Raw genomic sequence first — 25,626 nt, 5'->3', positions numbered from 1 at the left:
CCAAAATGTTTCTGCTTTATATTCAACAGTATCTGCTTCTCAGCCTTTTCTACAGACTCCTTAAGACACTTTCTTATGTTTTGGGCCTCCTTCACAACTCAGCCATGGTGTATTCATCCAGGAAATGTGGAATCCAATGCAGTGTCTTCAGTGCCAATTAACTAATTCTCAGGAAATTTGTTACAAATGCAATAGGACAACTATATATACTTTCTGAACAGAGTTCAGAACATAATTCATCAACATTTAACAGCTTTTCTCCTGGCCAAATAGTTTTATCTTTACATCATAAGAAACTAGCAATAGCTCAGTTCAGAATATAGATTTTTTAATGCCTTTCAAATTGGTAAATAGAAAGCAAGAAATATACACCCACCAATAGCCATGGAATTGTCTTTCCCTGTAACACTTATTCCATTTAGAGAATTCCAAGGGAAGATACATTGACTGCTAGGACTAGTTACCCTGTATAACTAATTGATCTCAGGATACAGATGGCCTTCAAATATTCTGGTACGGCAGTCTTGTCCTGTGTGCATCCTGCAAGTTGTAGCAGAGTAGTTCCACTGTCACTGAAAGGTATGAACCTACCAGCCAACTCCCCAGTGTTTGTGCAAGTGCTGGGTGCTTGCAGCTACTGATGCCCATGTATGATGTGGGTCTGACTGTAACCAAGCTCCAAGTGCAGAGTTTAATAGTACCAACCAGATTATCTGCAGCCATCAACTTCAATGACAAACTAAAAAGAACAAAACAAGGCAGAGAATCTACAGAAGCTTCAGTGAGACCAGAAGACTCCCTGCCCCAAGAGCTTTTCACTATTAAGTCTCCAGATCAAGAAACAGTGAAAAACAGAAAAAAAAGGCATTCCTCCCTTCTGGCCCTTAAGGGAGAAAGCATCATATGCTGCTCACTTCAGTCAGGATACAGGACTGCACCATGCTCTCAGAGCAAAGCATCATCACTTGAAATACCTACTTGCTTTAGGCTGCTGGTGCTGATCAGGTAATTTAGAATCAGGGATCTCAATCTAGTTCGCATTAACACACATGTAAGAGGCGAGGGGGGGATTGACATAATAACAGAAGTGTTGGAGTTTAAAAGTATGCAGAAGACAGCTTGAAGTTGAACATCAGTCAGTAGTTGCAATGAGTAGGCATAAGCAGGGAGAGATCACAAATTCCACCCACTCTTCATCACTTGTGCTACACTGTGATGACCTGGTTTACAGAACCAAAATGAAACATTTTCTCTCAGGACAATGGGATTTTGCAACAGCTACTACAAGCCAACAAACTGTAATGCAGCCAGAGCCTAGGAACAAGTATTTGGATCCCCAGATCTGCGTAGCCATGTTGCTCATCTGCCTCTATAGCAAGAGAAGTGTTCCTCCCATGTTCCCTAAGTTGCTTTCCCTCTCAAGTAATTGTTTAATCTTTAGAGAGCAAGAGCCAAACTATAGCATGATTGTTTATTATCCTTTTTTTGGTAGTACAAAGGCAGCTTTACAAAAATGACCAGTAGTCATTACCACAGTGAAATTTGTCATACCCTGATTCACTGTAAATTGAAACCTGCAGGCAGGCATAAACCACAAGAGACAAACTGCTCTTCCAAATCACTCAGTGAGCAAAGACAGATGTCTCACTATACCTGAACACATTCCAGTGTAGCCCCATAATCTGTCACTGATTACTTACTTCAAGGACATACCCAGGTATAAGAACCTTAGACTTGGCTGACAGTTCAGCAACTGCTGTGGCTGCTTAAACTGTTGAGAGCAAACCATTCCTCTTGCTTTACAGGAACAGTAGATGAGTACAGCAAACTGAAGTGATACAGAGGAGACTAAGATGCAGTTCAGGACTGCTGACCAGGTAAGGAATAGCCTTGTAATTTAAAGTATGCATTTAAAGTAGTATTTTTGGTATATCATCTTTGTCAAATGGAATTGCCTGCTTCCCTCTCCCCCACCAAAGCAGTAGTGGTGGAGTGTTGGGGGAAGAGGGGAGCCATGTAATTCATGACATTTTGTAAGAAAATTCAGACTTCTGATCCATAAACCAGAAGGTGAGGTGTCTAACTTAGTCCTTCAGCTGGGAAACTTCATAGAGATAAGCACCAAGCATCTTCACTCCCTGGATGTAGTTGTACCTGGAAAGAAGACAGCTTACATTAGCCTTAGTTGAGCTGTATTTCCAGGAGGTATGCTTTTTGCAAAGCCCACACATCAGTCCTGTGCGCATGACAACTACAGGCATTGCTGCTGCAGGCAACAGGCACTACTCCCAAGTTTCCCACGTGGGGGAAGCTTCCCAAGCTTCTCCCTGGCAAGACAAACACCACTCTTGGGTAGGGGGTACCCAAGCTTAGAGATCAAAGTATAAAACCTGCTTCTGGTTTCAAGTCTATAAAGCCCAAAGCAGTAAAGAATCCAGCTATCCAACCAATCATTCTCTACTAGAGAGAAATGGCAATGCCTTCCAGAGAATTTAAAAAAGCACGAGTTCATTTCTTAGTGTTTTTCACAATATATGCCAAGGCCCACAGTAAAATCACCCTGCCACAGGGATAAATACTCTCTTACCTATTTAGCTTCTCATTTTGAGAGTGGGCACCATCATCTGCAGCTCCAACAGGAAGCAGCATGACATTCTTGCCTGTTGCTTCTTGAAAAGTAAGGGTAACAGGAATGCTTCCTCCCTCCCTCGTGAGGTCTGGTTCAACTCCAAAAACTAGACAAGTGATACTCTAGTCAGTTTGGAGTTATATTTGTTTTTCCAACAAATCCTTACTTAAACCATCAAGTACTAATCATGTCTGTACCAGGTGCTGGCCAAATCAGCCAAACTGCACAGGCCATACAATGAGGAGCTTCCCCCCAGCAGATATAACACTTTGAGAGTTCAGTTCAAACAGTTACACACCAGCACTTCATCTGAAAGCCTGTTTATACACCAACACAAGTCAGATTTGCTCTAGCTGCCCATTAAAATCAATTAAGAAGGGTGATAGGATGACTAAGCTTCAAAGAATTTGGCTGAGCAGGTGATCTGAACTAACAGTCTCAACCTTGTGCAAAAGCAACACCACACCAACGGACTTGTTCCAGAACTGTGTGAATGAATTGGATATTCAGTTTCTTTTCTTCCTCTACCTCAGACTTCAATTTAAGGATTGCACACGACATGCTTCATTACTTAGTGAGCCAAAGTTATTTAGGTAAGCTCAGATGTTCAGCAAACATGGCCTCCTCAATGTTTCTTGATGTGCTGGAACAGAAGCTTTTTAATATCACTAATGCCAAATGAAAGAACCACTGACCTGTCTTCATCGCCCTCCTACCAGCCATGTAGTGGGGATGGTTGAAGTCTGACACCCAAGGTTTTCCACCGTGGCCTAAGTACACTCTGAATTTGTTGGGACTCTGCAGCTCTGCAAACTTTTTGTTCAAGTAGTCTTCAACCTGTAAAAAAGATTGGACAATCTTATGTACTGTTAGCACTCGTAGGAACACTGGTAAAGTCCATCTTAGGGACTTCCAGGTCACTATAACTGTGCAGCAATACTTTTCCTATTGCTATTTTTCATATTATTCCCATGATTCTCAGCTCTGAAGTCAGAATATCTCCTTCAGGCAAATTAACAGTATACCACAGAACAGTTAATCAATACATCAAATTATGGGTTTGAATATGCATTTCTGGTTATCCAAGTGCCTACAATTAAATTAGCATATAATACTAAACTCTTTCTTTGAGTTCAGAGAAATTGCATAGTCAGATCCCAACAGTCCAGTGTGGTACCAGCACTCATGTTGAGGTGCAGAACAGGGAAGACAGTAGCAAAGTAACTGGACAGAACTGCTTTAAAAAACAGAAAAACTCTTCCCCCAGGCACGGGGAACAGGAGAAGTTTAGAGACAGTAGTTGTTTTGATACCAGCAATCCATCTCAACATACGTGCTTTGTAACTTCTTCAGGAGTCATGTTTGGCACAAGCCTGATAGAGAACTTGCCAATCACTTTCCTAGGAATAACAGTCTTGGCTCCAGAGGCTGAGAAGGCTCCTTCAATTCCATGGAGAGACAAGGAAGGGTATCTCCACCTATGCATAAGGATATCTCTCTGCAGAAGCAAAGAGAAAGATGCAAGGTTACATGAAGTTTGAAGAAATCTGTACTGTAGGGAACTGTCAATCTAATAAAGAATTTGCCAGAAACAATGCTTTCTCCCATGGAGAAATGCAGCTCACTGAAGTCCACTCAGAAGCTGTTACTCCCACTAGGCACTCATTTTGATACAACAGCTGGGTTTTCAGCACCTTCATGGATTCAATAGCTCTAGTTTGGCTTTCTCCTAGTGTTATGGAGCTTACAGGATGTGACCAGTCTGCTTCTGCCAGGCCACAAGCACCATTTATAAGGTGTTCAAGCACAGTGTGCAGTGAGTGTACAGGAAACTAGTTGCCACTGCCTCTAGACAGGCAGATGGCTTCATCACCAAGACGCATGCTGAAGTTCACACACTTTCTAAAAGCCTCACCACTGCTCAGGCTGAGGCATACAAGCGTGGCTTTCTTTACATCATTAGCTATATTAAAATGCCTTATCTCCAGGTTGATTAAATCTCCATTTCCTCCGTGTTGCCTTGGACACAGCTGTTGAGTACACTGGACCCTGAACTCAATACAGCTGTTGAGTTGCCCTATACACACAGCTACAGTGTCTCAAGCCTGAACCTCACTGCAGAAATTCAGGAGGCTTAGAAATTTGGTGGCCTTTATGTGAACAGTTTGGTTTGTTCCAGGTACAACCTGCCTCTAATCTTCTTTCAAAGCAAATGTAACTGTCACAGTTCAAATCTCTCAAGCATATTGTTTCTCACCTGGAAGTTACACCTTTCTCACCTCTCTTCCATATCTCTCCTTAGCCCTAAAACTCTTCTGGCATGCATGCAGCCTACAACTCCCGTAGCTAGGATTTCAGTTTAGCCAAGACTGGAGAGGTTCGGTTCTGTATCACAAAGAGCATCTTGCCAGCTCCTCTTTATATACAAGCTATAATTCATCCATTACTTTACAGGACAAGGCTAAACAAGGAAGTCTGTGTGCTCCCAGTTGATATAAACCTGAGCACATGAAGACAAGGTTGAGGATCCAAATTGTTACTTATACCTATTTGAGCTCAGTTTGAAGTCGTCTTCTGACAGTACTAGGACAGAAGACAGACCTGCATATGTAAACTTGCCTTTTACAACATCTGTGTCTGCTTTTTATGACAGGAGATGTATTTACATCTACAGTTTTAAAATTAGTATGTAATACCTGTACCTTGTAAGATTTAATGCTGTTAAAAGTATTCATTTGGAGAGCTCCCAGGATGAACATTTTACTTCAGATATGAGTTTACTGAACTTGAGCCTGTTCAAAGATTTGGGCAGCTGCCTAGTTCATGACTACAAAACAGTCCTTGCTTGCCAGTCTGGGAGGATGTTCAGAATGTCAACCTTAAATTCATCATAACTAGATTTCAAGCTTTTTTTTTCACCTAATGAGCTATCCTCTCTAAGAAACTGCTTTATTTCTGATAACTCATTGAACTTTCTACAGATGTAGGAAATGAGACGTTTTGTATAAATGTGCTATGTGACCTCTGGAAATCTGTTAACATTCTTATCTAGGATTAAGAGAATAGCACTAGATGAAGAAAATTCTGTACAAGTTTAACATGCTACTATACAAAGACTAAGGAGGAAATTTCAAGTTGTCTAGACTGCTTGTCTTAAAAATGGAATAACCTAACACTAGCAGCTCTTCAGCAAGAGTAAAGTATGCAGTCAACCATACAGAAGGCAAAAATATCCTCAAGGCATTCTCACAATTTTAAAGATACCAGATAAATCCTCTGCCTACTAAATTACTTGGTAACTATACATGTATCCACAGAAGCTTGTTTCTGTCTTCTACTAAAATAGATAACTTAATCTAAGCAGGGTAGAGAGGGAGGAGTGCAGCACACCTTTACATCATGCAGGAGTCTTGTTGCTCCTACATCTTTTGCATATTCTGTCAGGTCAAAATCAATCTTCTCATATAATGCCAGCTCCTCATCAGTGACAGGTGCCACTGCTTCATTAACACCTGGGATGAGGATTTTCCCTTTCTTGTCTACAAGACAACCTGTAAACAAGAAACACCTAATATCAGTATTCAACCAAAATATACAACATATCATTGCAGGGAACACTTTCCTTGGGAAACAGAGGTCTTGGCTTTCTGAAAACTCTGTAAATGTTATGCAATTCAGACCTTTACCTCCCAGATCATGCACCACTGTGCATGGAAGGCACTTACAGAATTTGTAGCTATCCAAAATGTGCACTTGCGTGCTACTGTATTTCATTCTACTGTTGCATTTGGCTGGCTGAAGACAGGATTACAAAGGAGTTCAATATCGCATCCATAGCAGAGTTTAAGGAGGCAGCTGGTTTAATTAACATGCAAATCTGCAGCAAGATTTTAGGGGAAGCTCGAGTAGACAGACAACTTCTTGGGAAGACCTTCACAATATTTCTGTATCTAAGGCATTAGCCTTGCGTACCCGGCAAGCTCCATTTCATTGGTCATTGCTTTGCTAGTGTAAGTAGCCCTTACCAACCTCCCACACTGCAAATTTACTCATGCTTTAATGGTTCTTACTCCCATTTTAAATGCATTTAGTGAAACCCACATTTTCTTACCCATCAGAGCAATGAGATCTGTCATGGCCTCATGTACTGAGCCACCATAAACTCCAGAGTGAAGGTCTTTATCACAACATTCCACCTGATTTAAATGAATTAAGACTCAAGTTAATCATGAAGATACAGTCAAATGCACCAAAGACCTTTACCCTAGCTTTTTCCTGCATGTATTTTGAGAATGCATCTGGTTTTGAAACCAGACCCCTCAGCTGTAGTGCACTGAAGTAAATCTGCTTTTTATTGCTCTATAGAGTACATGCCCTTACTACTGACTGTCCCAGCCTTGGGGACTTCAGTGGTGACATCTCTTCCTGCACTCAAGGATCTATCTGGATGAAGATATCTATACTATGCAACAATCCTCCAGAGAAAGTGCTAGCTTATCTTGCTTCATCCACACAAGGATGAAGATAGGGTAATAAAATAAAGTTAATTTAGAAAATTAGGAGAAACCATTCTACTTAAGGAGTCAGTTTGACATTTTCTGAAGAAAAGCTATTGATATGAAAAAGTCTGAGCTACAACTCTCTTCTCCAGTAGAAAACGCAGTTTAGTAAAACCAGTTTTGCAGTGTATCTCAGTATTTACCTCTATGAAGTAGTAGCAGATGCCCCTCAAACCATAAGTTATACAAGGCTTCTTCTTGCCTAGCCAGTAGTTGTCAGAAATGCAAACGTAATCCACATCTTTGAAGAAAGTCTCTCGCTGAGCAAAAATCAGTTCATCAAGGCCTTCAGATCCTGATTCTTCCATACCCTCTAGGCAGAACTTAATATTTACTGGAAACTCCTTTGAAATGAAAAACAAGAACAGATGAAGAATGAACATACTGGACTACTTCAGCAAATTGTAATTTTCATTTGTTGTTCTCAAAGCACAAAAATGGACATGGGTAAATTAGTTCCATGACAGTGGAATTTGTTAAATATACACCAACTATTATAAAGTTTGGACTGCACTAATGTTGAGGTGTTGAGGGCACTTATACCACCCTTCATTTGATGGAATTCAAACTCTTCAAAGAAGTTTAACTGAGCTCTAGAACAGCTTGTTCCCCAGCCCCTTAACTGTGGGAACACAGCAGAAGTCTACTGCCAAAGCTAAGTCACCAGGCTACGAAAACTAATACTAACCACAGAAATTGCAGGCCACAGGAGGAGCATCAGAGCTACCCTGTCTATCCAGTGTATCACATTCTATATACCTTGACAGGAACTGAGAACTGGTCATTCTTCTCACAAGTAATAGAAACTTGTCTGCCAAGATCAAGCAGACACACTGAGCTATTTCTGACTGCACATTTTGTTGCACAGAAACAAAACTTGCAGGTCAGTGTTACTAAGTAGACCTCTTAGAGCTCTGTGGCAGTGAGACATTAAGTTTGATAAAGGTCAAGATAATTCAGCATGGCTACATGATATTGATCACATTTGATTACTAATCCTGCTCCACATCCTTGCATATGTATCTTCCTTCCTACACATTTCATTAAAGGAAAATTGTTTAAAGTGCAAACCAAGCATCTACAAGATTGACTTGTCAGCAAGTCAACTGAACCCTACTAGGACATAAGGGAATTTGCAGGACTATTGCATCATTCCTCTAATTGGCTGAATCAGCAGGCTTCCCTCACAAGGGCTGGTGGCTTGGATAACATTTATTGCTAGACTCAGTATATGTAAAAAAGCAGAATATGTTTTGGGCACATACCTGGTTAGTTTGTTGATAAGCCTCCAAGGCATTCAGCCAGGCAAGCACTGGACCTTTGTCATCTGTTGATCCTCTACCATATAACTTCCCTGTAGAAACAAGATACAAATTAAGCAGCGTGGAAAAAAATACCAGGATGAAGCTTCATCTCTTGCCTACAGAAGAAAACATCTTTTTGGATAATCTCTTAGCCCTGCTTATATAAAATTTCATTTCTGATTCTTCTAAAGCAGCAATTTTGCATGCTGCTTCATACACTCTTGCAAGTGGGATAGGTACAGGACTGCAACAGTTCTCCCACTTAGAGAGCTACCCCATCTTTTTCCCCAGCTGCTCCCTGGATAGGAGTTGAATCAAAGCCTGGAAAAGATGTAACAACCTTATCATTCACAATAATGTAATTTTCTACAAACACAGTATAAGTGTATAGAAACAAGCTCACTCCTTTTGACAGAAACCTATCCACTATTAGCTTCAATTCAATAAATTCTTTGTTTGAAGAGTAAGAATTCAGTAGTTAGTGACAAATCAGTTCAGTGGATTATACAGATAAGAGTGGATCTCCCTAGAAAGGACTTAGTCAAAGATGAGTTTTTACAGGCTACAGGGAATTCCCAGAAAACACAGCATGTAGGATCACAGAGGCAGATATCGTTGCAACTCAGAGCTGTGGCTACAACTTCTAAGCACCAGGTGTAATCACAGTGACAGAACACAACAGACAGCTTGCCATTTAAAAAGCCATTGGTGAATGTCTCTTGCACTGCCAGGCTGCACAGAGACAAGCCACAGCCCAAGACAAGTCTAGGTCTTGCTATCAAATGAGATAATCCAGTTTAGTAACTTGGACTCTGCCACCTGTGACCAAGGCCCCAGGTAGAAATACTAGTTACCACAGATACTCCTTTTCCTGGCAATCATTAACACTTATGCAACACAGGTGGTTAATGTCCTTCTATTCATTTGACCTTTGACGCAGACAATGAGAAAGTGGAACAAGGAAGAGGCTGTTGGTAGCACCAGCTTTAAATAAAAAAGTTTTAGTCTTATTGGCTACTGGCAATGTGTTGTTTCAACAAGAGTTACTGCACCATTTCTTCATCCCCATTTATGGGAGAGTGACACTTGTCTGAGCACCAGTTCTGCAAAATGCAGCTGCTACAGCGCTCATGGTAGCACAGTTTGCAAACACAAGGCAACCCAGGGACACTGCTGCACCACTTCTGTTTCCAGGCATAAAGAAGTTGTGGTGAGTTGTTTTTCTGAGTAATGGTTCAAAATCCCTGTAGCCTGACATTATCTTACAGGCAGCAAGTTGTGAACAGCACAAGAATCCAGTTCTAAAAAGCTTTCTGGTAACAAGCTGTTCCCATGGAAAGCAGCGGTTAAGACTGGGCTGTAGCTACAAGGAAACAAGCCCTGAGAGCAGCTGGGATTTTGCAGTTCTATTTCTTTACCATTTCCCCTCCTGCATATTTTTACCTCAACAGTATTAAATAAACACTCATACTTGTTCTTACTCTCCTTCCCCCTTTCAATCAACAGCATAACTTTAGAACAATTGAGGAATTCACACTTGTTAAAGAAGTGTTCATCAGTTTATGAAACCCACTGCTCTTACCATCTCTTTCTACCAGTGTGAAGGGCTCGCTATCCCAGCCATCCTCTAGTGCTGCTGGCTGAACATCCAGGTGACCATATACACACACTGTCTTTTTGCGTGGATCTGTGCCAAGTGTTCCCAGAACAATTGGTGGTAGAGGGATCTCTGATCCATCAGGCAGCTAAAAATAGGCAGGAAGAAGTTTTATTCAAAAGTGGAATGTCAGAGGGGCATGTCTTTATCAGATAAATAAATTATTTTAATACTGTGGAGGTTACGACATCAGGGAAACACAGAGCAGAGCTAAATAAAACTGAGCTACTCAAAGTGATTGCCAGAAGCAAGGTGCCAATGAAGGGATGATGGCATCATGCCAATTACCTTCCTGACACGTCCCAGTAACAGTCAAAATCTTCCAACCCACTCTGAACTGTAGCTTTAAACTACCAATCCTACATCAGATTTTAGAAGAGCAAGCTGACAGCACACCAAACTGCCACATCTAATGCTGACCTAAGCATAAGTGATAAACTCCAGTCAATACTGCATTTTGTGTTGCTTATCACTGCACTTTCATCCTGTTCACAGTACAGCTCCCTAAACAAAAATTTCCTGACAGTGGTATCTCTGAGTATAACACATGCCTACAACCAAATAAGATCAGCAAAACAGCTGTATTTGTCTACATCAGTCTACACTGTTAAGCTAAGGGCAGAGTAGTGCTGATGAACTCAGTTCAAGAGCTGAACTTGGCTTAGCCCTTTGGAATACCCCAGAAGCAACTATCACATGCTGTTCTCAGTCAGCATGTATTTCCCTCCCGGTGAACACAATTACACACTGTTCAGCAGATCAAGATCAGCTTTGACTTTTTGCTCATATGGGCTCCAAACTCCAGTTTCTTTATCACCAGGTTACATGGTCCTTAACCAGCTGCAGCTCTACATGATTAAAGCAATACTGCAAGAATTTACAGTAATCAGTACACAGAACAATCTGCTGTGCAGCAGTAAGGTAAGTTTGATCAGGGGAGCTGACCAGTTGCTTTACATTGTCCTTCATAGATATAACAACAATGTACATAATATGCTGACTAGTTCTGTCTATACCTAATATAAAACTAAATACTGAACTTAACTTTTGCAACTGGATTAAAGTTCCTAAATAAAAATGTTACATATAAAACTCTAAAAATCAGTTCTTGCTACCAAAGACTTAGTGATGAAAGGAACAACTTTGTCTCTGAAATAACTGAAACACTTTTGATGGGATTTTAGGCTGTATGTAGTAGCAGACCTAGAATTATCCCACAGATTCCCTCCCAAGAGGACACAGGTCAGCTGTTTTCCTGCTGGGACCTGTAGTGCTACAAACAAATGTAATCCAGTTGCCAAAGGCAAGAACTCATCAGAAGATCCCAACAGATGTAGATTTCACTCAGCAGCCTTTCCCACCAATCACAATAATCATCTTCTAAAACTAGCAAACACACTAGTACAAGACAATTTTTAATGCCACCATCCAAATGCTAGTCTAGCAGTTTTGGCATGGGTCTTATTCTGTGGCATCTAGTGAGTAGGCACTTCAAAGGATGAGCACATCAAGTGGATGGTTCCCAAGGATGAGATTATCATTATTTTTCTACTAAGAATATACATTTCTCAGGGGTAAAAAAGCAGTCTGGATAGCTAAAAATAAGGAGGGAACTCATTTATTTAATGATACTTTTGTATCACATAAGGGAACAATGGTATTCCTTGACTAACACTTCTGAAAGAGCCCAAAGGTCTTTTGGAAGATTTATCAAAAGGTCAGTCAGAATCCTTACACTCTGTGGGTCCAAGGACCAACACCAGCCTATTGTTAAAAAGGTCTAACACTTTTGTTTGCAGGTGTTCTGCTCACATGCCATTAGAAAAGTATTTAAAACACATTTAATACAGTCCAATATTTAACACAACATGCTTAACTGATCTGGATCCCAAAGTTCACTATAAAGAAAGGTTTTTAACAGAAAGTTCAGACTGTGTAGCAGGCAAGACTTATGCTACACCCCAACAGGTTGTGCCTTTCTAGACCACTACCCACAAGACCCTTGTGTGGTGACCCTGACCAGAGACTATCAGACATGAATGAATTAGTGATGCACAGTTAACCCCAGTACCCCAAAGCCTCTACTATCCTATGCTGCATGCACAGCTTCACCTTCCTGCCTGCATGTGCTCTGCCTGTCCCTGGACTGTAGGATAAACTGAGGCATTGACTGTAACCCAACGGCAGTTCCCATGTGACAGTGGTGATTGCACTGCCTGCATGTCCTTGATTTTAGGTAAAAGTGCAATAAGAAGTTCTCACGTGAATATCTGTTTTGTTTGGCAGTGGAGTCAAAGAGCATGAATAAATGGAATGGTATCACATTCTCATGAATGCTGGTTGGATTCCTGCTAGATGGTGCAGGGACAAGTATCTATACTATCCTCTTTCATTATAGTGGTAACTCTAATAAACAGCATTTTTAATTACACTTTCTGGAGTCTTAAGCGCCTTCCTTACTGGGAACATAAGAAACCAGCACCTTCTTGTGCAAAACACCTTGTCTTCTAGAGACATTTTCTGCTAAGCTGACATGGAGATAAAGGCTCACATACCTTTTGTTTCCCAATATCCATAAGTTGGGTTGTGCCTCCCAGTCGCTCAATATCCTTCGCAGCAACCTCCATCATGCGTCTGATCTCGCCCCTCTTCTCTGGCCATGCTGACACACTCTGGATTGCCACCCACTCAGCCAGGCGCTACAGAGAAATGGAAGAGCTGCAGCTTTTACTACACAACAGGCACTACACAAATACAATACCCTGTAATTCAACAAACACTGTTTTGAGTCAAGCTTAAATTGAGGTAAATCAGTTCTGTTCTCTGCTCACAGAAGTACTCTAATCACTACTATTACACTCAAAAGCACTCTAAAACCTCACTCTCCTACAGCCACCTTTGCAGTGCAGCACAAAGTCTACAGATACATAAGGTAAGCTTAAGAGTATGACAGCTTGTGCATAGTGTGCCTTTTTGGTTGCTGTTCTTCAACTATCCAGAACCAGCTAATGTCTTTCAGGCTTCTCAGAAAGGCTACTTGAGCTTTTTCTCCCTGTGAAATCAGCAAGAGCAACTGACAGAAATCAAGTTGAACACTTGGCATAGTTCATGCCCAAGTACACACTGGTGTACCACTGATTCCTTCACAGGTGAAAGGGACTGCAGTACAAGCTGCAAGGAAATAGCAGGTCAGACAGCGAAAACTCTCTCTTTGGAAAGGGTAACCTCTCCCTCTGTACCCCAACATAAATGGTTTCAAACAAGAAAGGTTCATTCCAGCCTCATTTAGATCTTTCATCTCCTCCCATCTCAAAAGAGAAGAGACTAGAAACCTAGTTCTGCATTCAGGAGCCAGTGTCAAAATTCTTATACCTTTAAAGAAGTTCACTGGTTGCACTATACGGTAATAGATCATTTCCTAATAAATCTAACAGAGAGATCTAGGCATTTAAACAGAACTATGCCTAAACTTAAGGAACACTTTTCTAGCTGGACTCAAATCACTTACATCTGTCTGCTGCTTCCTCTCCCCTCTCTCCAATTACTTGACATTACTCTCTCTTATTGGACATATTATACAGGTGCAACAACAAGTGTGAATCTGATGACTTAACTTTTAATATCCCAAAGCTGCCTGTGCTGCAGGACAAAACTCAAAGAAAACTTACCTGAACATAGAGGTCCTGGTGTTCATCAATGTATTTAAAGAGGGTTTCAAGAGCAGACATTTTCTGACTAGAATGGTGTTGCTGAAGATCTTGTGACAGAAAAATAATTTAGTCTTCACAGGTTTAAGAAGCAACAGTCAGTAATCAAGCAGCTACAGAAGACTTTCACCTTTCAATTGCTAATCCCACAAGCCAAGCTGTTCTAATATAAAACTTGAGGCCCCTCCCTTTCACTCAAGTGAAATGCAACTTCAAAGAGTAGATTTCATTATGAGTTCAACTAACAGCATGCCATAGGCTTGAATCCTCATAGCTAGGTCCAAGCACCACCCTTAATGCTCTGCAAGGGAGGTTAAAAGCAGGCAGCTTAAGAACTGTGCTTTCTTTCTCTTTAAAGTCCAACGTGCCACTCAGACTTTCCAAAAAGGGTCAGAGAAACCATGGGACCAGAAGCCAGCTCCACCAGGCCATGAGCAAGTGGTCAGTGACTACTTCAATGCTACCACTTCCTTCTTTTGGTTTAGTTTCAACCAAAGTTCACATGAGAAAACCTAAGACCTCTCCCCTTCTCAGTTTTCTGTCTTTCTTATCAGTTTGAAAACAATATTGAAAAGACATACTGTCCCCTCAAGCAAGAAAAAACAAGTCTAAACTTAGTTCTCAAGTTACAACTAAAGATACAGCACCTCCTCTAAGCTAGGAAAATAATGAGCTTTACAAATCAGAGACTGGGTAAAGTTGGAAGGGACTGCTGGAAGTCATCTGATCTAAGCTTCCTGCTCCAGCAGGATCCCCTGCAGCATATGATCCAGGATTGTGCCCAGGAGGCTTTCGAATACCTCCAGAGAAGGAGGGTCCCTGAAATATGCATGTGAAACCCAAGTGCCTGGACCAGGAGAAAAATTTCAGTGCTCGTGTAATACACTGAACAAGCATGTTCAGCAGCACCAGCCACTGTGATTCAGTATGTTGTTGAGTCAGCTTTATGCCAGATTCTTTAAGCCTTTCTTCTACTTCTGCACAGTGGTCACAAGACAAGCATGGTAGTTGTTAAAAGCATATGTTTGTCTTAGGATTTTCTGAACAGCTGACTACTCTACATAGCTGAAACAAATACTTTGAAGCTGCAGGTTGTCCCACACAATATACTGCAACACAAGCACCATCCCAAATTTAAGAGACTCATGTATTTTCTTTCAAGTAGGTTTGTACTTAAACAGATACTGGTGTTTAACACAGAGAAATCCTTTCCCTCATCAAAAATAGCTTCAATTTAATTTAAAGCATCCATTAAGTTTCAATTCGGATAACAAGCTTTAAACACCAATAGAACAACTTCAAGCCACCTGACAGCCAGGTCAAGCCTCCTCTTCAATTCTCTGAAGGTGAAAACACCTTCAGAAGGACTATATGAACATAGTCAAGTTTAAAGGAATGCTTCTCACTGAGGCTGGGCTTCCCTAATGAAACCACCCTCCTCATGTGCAGTGAGAGCTCAGGTAGAATTCACCTGGAGCTTTTCAGAGACATCAGCACACAGGCTGACTCAGTGCATCTGACCCTCCCCTTCAGTCAGCCAGTTCCTATGGTAACAGCAGGACTCTCGCTTCACAGCACAGACACAAAATACAACCTATTACACGGACGCTGATATTCTGTCCAACACAAACAAAATCTGAACTATTTTCTTAGGCAGGAACTGCTTTAAATATCACCTTAAACATAGTTCAGTAGTCTTAAAAATCAGAGGGGCCCTGAATCTCTCAAGTCACACTGCAGAAAGCCTGTCCCACAATGCTTCAAACTTGAAAAAGCAAACACTGCTCAGTGCACAACAGAAGGCTGGATGTTACTTTCCCCTCCCTCTTCAAAACCAGGGCCAGAACTTCCTGAAAGTCCTCCAGAGTGGAGTACTGAACCCTTCCTACCAATGCAGAAGAAACTCCACTGTTTCACCTTTTCACAGGACTGGAGAACAGTTGCACTTTGAAATAAGAAAATCCAAGGGACTATCAGTGCACCAAGACAACCTGGCGCTCCCTATCCACAAGCATCATTAGTGCCCCGAGGAGAACAGGGCACCAAGTTAGGAGCGCTCGCCGCCTTCCCAAGGCGCTGCCCGGAGCGGCACACGCTGCAGGCTTTGCTCTTCGGGACGAGGTTGACTTAGAAGCTAAATCTGTGACTTTACAGGGTTTTGCAGCACAAGGGCCCGGAGCGGGAGGGAGGGAAGCGCGCCGCGGGCTTCCCAGGGACAGCGCGGGGGAGGCTCACGGAGGGGGACAGCAAGCGTGGGGAAAGGGACCAAGGGGCAGCGGCACCATCCCCGCCAGGGGCAGCCCCGGCGCCGCCGCGCCCCGAGGCCGAGTAGACGTTTCCTACCGCGGGACACAAGGCAAGGCCCGGCACGCCGGGGACGTCGTGTACCGGCACTCCCCTCTCGGCGCCTCCCCGCCAGGCCAGGCCGCCCCGCCCGCCGGTGCCGCCGCGCCACCAGGGAAAGGGACAGCGGCCCCCCCGCCCGCCACTCACCGCGCCCGCAGCACCGCGGCCTCCCTCGCCACAGGACCGGCTGCTCCGCCCACCGCGCCTTAAATATCCTAGCGCTGGCCCCGCCCCACGCCGCGCGCCGCGGGGCCAATCCGCGGGCAGGGAGGTGCCGGGGGGCGGGGCCTTGGTACGGCCGTACTGCCTGCGGGCGGGGTGAGAGACATGAGAAACACAATAGCGGGGATAACCAGGGCGAGTTGTGATGGCTAAGGGCATGTAGTAGGTGAGAAATCGGGAGGGGGTCTTGGGCAGAGCCATTCTGGATTAGTGAATTACCCCAGTCGAGGAAGGGAGTATCCTTATGATCTTCCTACAGTTGTTGTTTAGATAGATTAAATAGATTTAGGTGGATTTAGATGAGGTTTAGAAAGGTTCATAGAATCATAGAATTAGTTATAGAATATCCTGGGTTGGAAGGGATGCACTGGAAACTCCGAGTCCAGTTCCTGGCCCTGTGCAGGACTATCCCAACAGTCACACTGGAGAGCATTGTCCAAACGCTGCTTGAGCTCTGTCAGGCTTCGTGCTGTGACCACTTCCCTGGAGAGCCTGTTCAATGCCCAACCACCCTCGGTGAAGAACCTTGTCCTGATATCCAGCCTAAACCTCCCCTGACTTGGCTTCATGCCATTCCCTTTGATCCTATCACTGATCACCAGGCAGAAGAGATCAATGCCTGCCCTTCCTCTCCCCTCATGAGGAGGTTGTGCAATGAGGTCTCCTCTCAGTCTCCTCCAGGCTGATCAGACCAAGAGCCCTCAGCTGCTTCTTACAGGCTTCAAGTGCACCCTATGGGTGGGGGAGATGCACCACCACACCTCTAGATCCTTGGCCATCTTCACTGCCCTCCTTTGGACGCTCTCTAATGGCTTAGTATCTTTCCTATATTGTGGTACCCAAAACTGCGCACAATATTCAAGGTGAGGCCACCCCAGTGCAGAGCAGAGCAGGACAATCCCCTACCTCGACCAACTGGTGATGCTTTGCCTGATGCCGCCCAGGATACGGTTGTTCCTCCTGGCTGCCAGGGCACTGCTGACTCATATTCAACTTGCTTTTGACCAGGACCACCATAGCCCTTTCCATGGCATTGGTTTCCAGCATTTCATTCTGTTGCCCCATCCAGGTGTGTTGGTGGTTGGTGCTTCTCCATCCCTCTTGTCAAGGTCTCTCTGCAGGGCCTTTCTGCCGTCAAGGAAGTCAACAGCTCCTCACAATTTAGTATCCTCAGATGGGTAAGGGAAGTGTAGTATGAACAGTAAGATGTGAAAGTGAAGGAAGGTCACCTAATGAAAAGTTCTCTGAGCTCCCAACTGTAGCAGACAGTAATAGTCATTCTACATGCAAGTTATAAAACAATCAGGTAAGGCTTGCTGTTAGCTTGTGCCTGCCCTAAATTAAGCCCTTTTAAGATGGGAACTGCTGAAGCTGCTGCTGTTCATGAGTAAAGGTATAGCTCTGATACATAGAGCTGTTAACCATCCATGGATGTAATAATTTGGTATCTCATACTGGTTTATAGACACTCTTAAAATAAATGTAAAAATAGTGGTTGGCCCTTGGCTGTAGTAAAAGTATTTGTTACCTGAATTACTGAGGGAGGTTCATTACTCAGTCAAACCTCTTGGGTGATGTCCTTCCTAGTGCCACAAATATTAGGAAATACACTGATGAAATTTGCTGAGGCCATAAAGCTGGGAGATGGAGTCAGGACAGGGAAGGAACTCTGAGTATCACAGAAATAAAACCAGGACAAAATTAGGTATCTGGGAGCTCATGAGCTGGACATGAGTAAGAAAGAGGAGGACATACCAGCTGGTCAACAACAGGTCTGTGAGCTGCCCTGGGAGAGAACTGTGTAATTTGGGAACTCAGCTGTTGGTGCCTTAGGGGGTGCACCTTGCATGAGTCTGTAGTGAGTGTTGTCCCATGTCCCTGGCCCAGTTCCGGTCACACAGGAATGATGAGCTGAAACTACCACAGCAGGACTCTAGGGGGCTGCTCAGATGGTCAGGGAAAATAAGGGTCTCTGAGCATATGAATTTGGTTTAAGTAACCTACTTAAAGGACTGAGAAAAGCCATGGTTGCAAGCACGCTTTATAGAATCACAGAATGGTTTGGGCTGGAAGAGACCTTTAAAGGTCATCTAGTCCAATGCCCCTGCAAAGAGCAGAGACATCTTCAGTTAGATCAGGTTGCTCAGAGCCCCATTCAACCTGATCTTGAATGTTTCCTGACTGGTGTTAAGGCTTGGGTTAATGCACAAAAAGGAGGAGAACAGTTATCCATAGTGGTTCTAAGGGCCTGAGGGCATCCCCTCCCCTGCATGTTTGGCTACCTGGGCTATGGGCCAGCCAGGGATGAAGCAGCAAGGGCTGTCCTGTCCTACTGGTGACAGTGGGGAGAGGCTCACAGGCAGCCAGTGGGGGGGCAGCAGTCAAGGGCTTCCCCAGCCGAGTGCTTTTGGCTGGACTGCCAGCACTCAGCCTCTCCTGAGCTACGGCTGCAGTCCTGCCACAGCCCTGCCTGGTCTGGCCCTGGGCCATGTTGAACTGGAGATGCACAGACTGAAACGAGCCTTGACCTGTACCCAGGGAGGTGCCAGGGGATGGAGCTGCCCCACTGCCCCCCAGATACCTGGCTCCTGGCTGGGAGTGGGATGGGCCCTGCTTGCCAGCCTCAGCCCTGACAGACCCCCATGGGGAGCTCTTGCCATTCCTGGCATCCCAGACTACAAGGAGACTCTGACACCAGGACTGCCCTGTGTTGGTGGAAGAGCAGATGGCAAAATGTACTGCAAATGGACCAGTGGAACTTAGAAACTGGAATAAAGTTTCTATCACATTTAATTAAGAAAAATATTGCCCAGTTACAATAGAAAAGAAAAAGTTAAAAAAAGGGGGCAGAGAGAAGAACCTGCCTCTAAAAAGCAGTTTGTTGCATTTAGGAAAGGTATTAAGTGACATGACAAAGGATGATTTCTGGTGTCCTATTTTCATTCTCATGTTCCTACATGGAAGCAGTTTTTAGTATATTTTTCCCACATCCTACAAAACACTCTCAAACAAAAATAAGAATCAAGGACATGAGCTGCCAAATAAAAGCATTGGGGAAGCATAGAGTGAAAATATTGTGTTTTCTGCAAGCCTGCATTAATCTAAATCCTCAACATGGAAACCATACAGTAACCTACCCCAGGGAAAACAACAACTTTTTTTGAAGGATAACAGGCCCAATTATCAGCTTTGAGGACCTTGTAATGGAAACACAGTTTTGTTTTACAAGACTGTTAATTTGGAGGTTAAAAGAATATACGAACACATATAGAGAAAGGAAGGGTAGGAAAAGACACGTTTATCAGAAGTGGTTTAGGGACAGGGGATGACAAAGCAAGGTACTTTATAAAGAAAATGTGAGGATGCCTAGCCTTCTCTGGTCCACACAGAAACATCTAAACTTCTGAGCTGCTCTATTACTTTTTAAATATATTGTCTTTGAAACAGAACTGTGTGAATCAGCTTTTTGGATGACTGCTGACTGAGAGCCACGGGGCTGTGGGAGGCCACCCTTTCTGAAAAATTCTATGCAAAATAATGAAACAGGAAGAAAGTTGCCATGGATGCTACAGTAAATGTGCTAAATCTCACCCTCAGTTCTTTTGAAATTAATGTCAAGTGGTGGTTGTGTTCCTATATGCAGGTGTATGGCATCTACAAGTTTCCCATTGCTCATTTTTTTGGCTTTTCTGCTAAGTGAGATAAATACACAACAGTTACTTTACTGTACTTGTGAGGGGAAAAAGAAAAAAAACATAAAAAGCTGAAATTAGTTGTCTTCTGCCTCCTTATTGTATCTTGCTACTTCCTGCTCCAACTTCCCTTTTCTTCTTTATTGTGCATGTTTTTGCTTAGATGAGTCACAAGCTGAACTTTCTATACACTGGGCATTCACACTGCATTGAGCAGACTGCTAGACTGAAAGGATCAGATATGCAGAACAGTGCAGCTTTGTTGGATTTATTTGTTTTCCTGTGAACAATACTTTTTGGACTGATGACAGTAAATTTAAAGCAATAGCATAGCCAGGTTGTAACTGATGTTTAAGGAATTCCTCACTGGTTGCTTTAATCCCTTTTAAACTTAAGTGTGTCCAATTAATACCACAGCCATGTACACATCTATGTGGTTATCTTAACTCCATTAACATTGTTAACCTTAAATACACCCACTTCTCCTGGGTTTGATTTTGTTGACTAAAGGTGAACAGACCTGCATGTACCTGGAAATTGCCTTGCCATTGACATTCCAGCAATGAAAGACTCACCTATTACCTGTGGCTTTTCAAAACCAAGTGGCCTCGAAGTCCAAACTCATTTAGAGTAAGAACATTATCTTCAGAAAGTACCAAAATATCCTGGGTTACTCTAAACTTTCAGCAGTCTCTAGTTGCTTAACTAAGCCAGTTCAGGACACCATAGGTTGTGAAGTCTCCCATCTCAGGCACTAGATTTATCTGCAAACCATGACAGGGAAAAGCAGAATACAAAGGTCTCGCTGTGCACTGCTGGAGAGTCTTTGCTCCTTTTTTCTCCTGGCTTTACGTAAGGTGGTTTTGCCCTTCCCCATAAGTGATATTTTGCTGAGTCTGTACACTGCATTGCAACCTGTGTTTTCCCTGTCCTCTTCTCAGGATGCAGCAGTGACATGTTGGCAATGTCACTGTCAGGAACCTCAAAATAAACCTGAAGACTGGCAAACCTGTCTAGAGGGCTGGAGAGACTGCCTCAAATTAGAGAGAGAGTCACAGTGCCAGCACAAAAAAGAAAAAGAAAAGAAATCTTTCTTCTAAATTCAATGTGAAAATTGCCCAAATGTCAATGTGCTTTTGGCAGCATTCTCCCAGTTCCACTAACATTGCCCAGGAACAGGCAGTCTTTCTGTTTTGGGGATCTTGTGCTCAGAGAGGGCAGGTACTGTTCCCATTTCTGATTCTGAGACACAGATGAAAGAATGATGTGACAGGCTGTTAGTAAATTGTTCTTTCCCAGTACCTTGGAGGAGACTGGCTTGCAAACTGCAGAGCCAACATATCTTAGAAAGTCATTGAATGAGCATGCCAAATGATTCCTTGTTTGCTGAAGTATTAGTCCAGTTGTGCCAGTGAAAAATGGGAGGAGTGAAAAATGTACCTACATCCCTTTGTTCATTGTCTGTTCCTCTGCCTGAGTCACTAAAGCACTCTGCTTCTGCCTGCTTGTCCTGGAACTCTGCATTAATATAACAAGTCTGTGCCTCAAATGTGAATGGTGGGATGTGTGTCATGTAATGGACAGGCCACGTGTAATGGACAGGCAAGAAAAGGGTCAATAGCTCAGCTAGATGTGGTCTGACTGCAAATGAGAACCACAACCCTTGGAGACTCCTTCAGTCCAGGACTTTTCTTTGGAATGACCACAGAGCCCAACTGCCAAAACATTTACCCTTTTTCTTAATCTCAGTTACACTGTATTTCATCCCAGTGTTTCATCGCAACACTATGCCCAGTTTATCCATGCTGAAAGCACCTGGAGCATGCCATATGTGTGAGTGGATGTCATTTTCAATTCTCCTTGAATATATTTTGGAGTGTTGGGAGACTTTATTTTGGTCTTTTATAGGTTGTTGATTTGCCAAAGTGAAAGAGAAATATTAAAGTGACTTGGCCAGCACTGTGTGCTCTCCTCAATGAAATGGAGTCTAAGTGCTTCCCCACCTGGAATTTTACTCCAGAGATGCAGCTCTGCAGGGCTGCTTTTTGATGTGTTTTTTGGTTTCACTGTGCTTCCATTCCCCCTCCCTTTGTGGATCTCCTCTCTTGCCAGACTGAGGACCACATCCAGAATAGTGCAATCGTTTTTAATTTTTGGAGACTTGCTATGAGTTCTTTTGCTAAGAACATATGTGTGTGCATCTGTACAGCATGGACTGAGAGCACAATTTAGTTACATGCAGGAAACAGGGAGTTGCAAAACCAGGGAATATTAAATGTTGTCTAATAATGGCATCTCTCTGTATTCATCCTTTTATGTACCTTAGTATAAATAAAAAGCAATTCCACTGACACTTGGTCAGAATTAAGAACCTTTTTTTTTTTTTCAGAAGAAGCCTTTTGGTAAGGGTGTGGGAGAGGGACTCCTTCTACAACACACAAAGTCTTCCAAGGAGGGAGGCTGCTTGTGGTAGATAACTAAGGACTATGAAGAATATAAAAGGTAAATCATTGAAGACTAAGGAGAGCTGAAAAAATGTAAGTAGAAAATAAAAATTACAGTGAACAGAAGACAGGAAAACGATGACAACATATCACTTCAGGAAAAAAAAAGAGAAGAGTAATGCCAAATTAATTATAAGAAGTTCTGAAGCAAAAGCTTCATTACAAAAAGATATTTTGAAGCTTGTATGAAGTTCTGCTTTTAAGAAAAAGGACAAAATTTTGATTATCCCTTGCACCAGTGTAGATAGGGACAACTGGCTAGTTAACTTCAGTGGGGATTTTTGTAATCACACATCCTTAGAGCTGAAAGCCAACTAAAAACTCTGGGATAGCTCCCCTGAACAGCAGTGAGCACTGGCTCCCACCCATAACAAATAAAGTTTGTTCAAAAGATACGTTTGTGTCTTATAAAGCATTCAAATTAGTTTCTCATCAAAAGACAACTCACAAAACCCAAAAAGGCGTGGCAGGAAGAGCTGCCTCAATGCCAGATTTAAAAATGGCATGGGAAGAGACAGAAAGGAATGTTGTATTTCCTGAAAGACCCATCTACACACGCATCACCTTGGCTTTGGTGACAAGGAAAGTCTCCTCTCTGCTCTTTTTCTATGAGGAAGTGTACAAGCAAGTAGTGTACAAAGACTGAGCTGGCAGAAGAAGCTATGGAAATCCATAGCCACCAACAACTCTGTTCAAAGCAGGAGGCAGCACCATGGCACTCCTTGATTATTATATTGGTTATTGATGCTTGTGTAGCAGTGGCTCCTCAGAAAGAGGCCTGGCCACCAGAACCACTCAGGTTCCTGGAGGATGCTTGCATGTAACAGGAGGAACATCACAGAGCAGTGGTACTGCTGCTGCTCAGGCAGCTGAGCAGGATCCCACACACAGATTTCTTGTTCAGGAGTAACGCAGGGAAGTCACTCACACTAATGGATGTTTAACCTTGGTATGATTATGAGCTGTTCACTGTAAGTGGCAAAGAAACTTGAGTAGTCTACTCTTTCCTGAACAAATGTCAGACAATATTGGATGCATGCAAACTCACAATACATTGCCTAAAGAAGAGCTAATTACATGCAAAGTCTGATAGAAAATTGAATTTCACTAATGGGTCATTTTGCAGCTTGTTCCATAACCAGCCATTCATCATTTGAAAAGAAACTGCAGAGAACAACTTCAAGAAAAAACTGAAAGTAATTTTTACAGAACAGATACTGAAAGTCATCCGTGATCTTCCTAAATTCCCATTTTTTTCTACTTTAAATTTGGATTTTCAGAAGAGAAATCAAGAAATGGACATACCCATGTGTAAATGCACTGTGATCTGTTGTAAGTGATGGCTGCATTTAATTTGATTTTAAACATAGATTACTCTAGTATGTAGCCCTTGAACTAAAAGAATAAAGAAAAACAATCAGAAAAATGCTATAAATTTAGATTTGCTTCTGTGAGTGGAGAAAAGCAGCACAGGTTCTCCCTGGAAAGTCAGTTTAGTTTACAAAACCTTTTATGTGCAATATCCTAAGAATCCACTTGGTGGTTACTTGTGCCTACAACAGAGATGCCTTTTTCTATCTCTGAGACTCAGTTACCTCCTTTCCATTTCTCTTCTAATAACAGAGAGTGCACAGACCTCTGGGAGCAGCTGGGCTGCCTTTTGAAATCTATGGCATTACAGGAACCGAGCAGGTGGACTTTGGATATCCTGGGTCATTCTTGCCAGTAGAAACAAATTTAAAATCAGACTGGTGCAAATTCCTTACATAAACTTATTTCAAAGAGTCTGCAGTCATAGAGCTGGTCTGATTTTAATTCATATGACAATATGGTAACTTTTGTGGCAATATCAGCTGTAGAAATAATTTCTTAATGCGCTGCAATATATGACAGAACTTCTCTTCTTTTGCGGTACCATATATCTAAATGATCACAGCCCTGTGAATGCCATCTGTATATTATGTAAAATATTCTGCCCATTTAAATTACTTTGAATCATTCATGTAAATAACAGCACAATGACATAGGGAATTAGCTTATTACATGCTTATTACATTGTGGGTTTTTTCTTTCTACATAACTTTAGTGCAACTTCTAAGTATTTCTGGAATTGCTTCAGACACTCATAAAGGGAGGCTACAAAGAGCCAGATTCAGCATTGGCACAATGAAATCACTTGGCCTGGACTTGGTGCAAAGACTAGAAACTGCATATAGAAAGTCCGGAAAAGAATGTCAGCATTTTTACTTCTTTGTTCTCCCTTTCACACTCCATGGACAGACATACAACATGGCACAGAGCAGCAAATTCCTTTGGAGAGTACCCTCTTAGTCTAGAAAAATTGTTCTCAAGTCACTGACTCCAGCTTCATCTCACAGAATTTTCCTTTCGGTGACTAGTAACAGAAATATGCAAAGAATGTAGCAGAGAAACAATAGGCAATACTGTGTCAGGCATCATTTGTGATATGTGTACAAAAATTCCACAATATATTTTGCTTCTTAATTGTTCCACCTCATTCAAAGAATCACAAGTAAACGACAATCTGCCACAGTCATTGCCAAGGTCTCTTACTGGGTTCTTCAGGCAATACTGCTTCCAAATGAGAGGGAAAAGTTGGCATGAGGTTAATAAAGAGATTAATTGAAAGAAGATATATGAGAAGAGCAGGATTATTAAAACCTGCCATGTGGAATCTAGAAAGTGGTAAAAGGGAAGGAGAAAATAAATACCTTTGACTCCAGACAACTCTGCCTAAGAAATACTAGACAAAAGTAAAAAGCAAACAATACAAAACATACTAAAAATTCTTTATCCTCTATATACTTGGGAAAGCCTTTTCTGTCCAAACACTTGCCCTTGTTTAAATCAGTGAATTACCCTAGGCTTTTCCCTTGTCCACAAAGCTATACTCTGCATTTTATGTTGTGCCATTTTTCTCCTGGTTCACAATATGACCCAATAAACTCACTGCTCTCTGATGCCATAAAACTTCTGTGAGTAGTT

The 25,626-nt window shown here is 42.5% G+C and overlaps 1 protein-coding gene across 3 annotated transcripts; it reads right to left on the bottom strand.

Annotated features, from left to right (window-relative positions):
* Window positions 1-1,457: 1,457 nt before the first annotated feature.
* CNDP2 (carnosine dipeptidase 2) lies at window positions 1,458-16,423 on the bottom strand. Of its 3 annotated transcripts, none has more exons than XM_071554923.1 (12): window positions 16,350-16,423; window positions 13,818-13,906; window positions 12,705-12,848; window positions 10,075-10,237; window positions 8,454-8,542; window positions 7,332-7,532; window positions 6,741-6,825; window positions 6,020-6,180; window positions 3,963-4,127; window positions 3,325-3,466; window positions 2,588-2,735; window positions 1,458-2,154 (listed from the first exon to the last, which is right to left on the bottom strand). In XM_071554923.1, exons 2-12 carry the CDS (start codon window positions 13,875-13,877, stop codon window positions 2,085-2,087), a joined length of 1,428 nt encoding a protein of 475 aa, XP_071411024.1. In that variant the 5' UTR covers window positions 13,878-13,906; window positions 16,350-16,423; the 3' UTR covers window positions 1,458-2,084. The 3 variants fall into 3 exon arrangements, with proteins under 3 accessions (XP_071411024.1, XP_071411025.1, XP_071411026.1); XM_071554924.1 differs by having other exon boundaries at window positions 13,818-13,930; window positions 16,350-16,377; XM_071554925.1 differs by lacking the exon at window positions 16,350-16,423 and adding an exon at window positions 16,200-16,218.
* Between the last annotated feature and the right edge of the window lie 9,203 nt (window positions 16,424-25,626).

Source organism: Pithys albifrons, chromosome 4 (assembly GCF_047495875.1).
Source record: "Pithys albifrons albifrons isolate INPA30051 chromosome 4, PitAlb_v1, whole genome shotgun sequence".
NCBI classification, from domain to species: domain Eukaryota; kingdom Metazoa; phylum Chordata; class Aves; order Passeriformes; family Thamnophilidae; genus Pithys; species Pithys albifrons.
The sequence above is the reverse complement of the archived record's forward strand: the minus strand, read 5'-3'. Positions and strand labels throughout refer to the sequence as shown.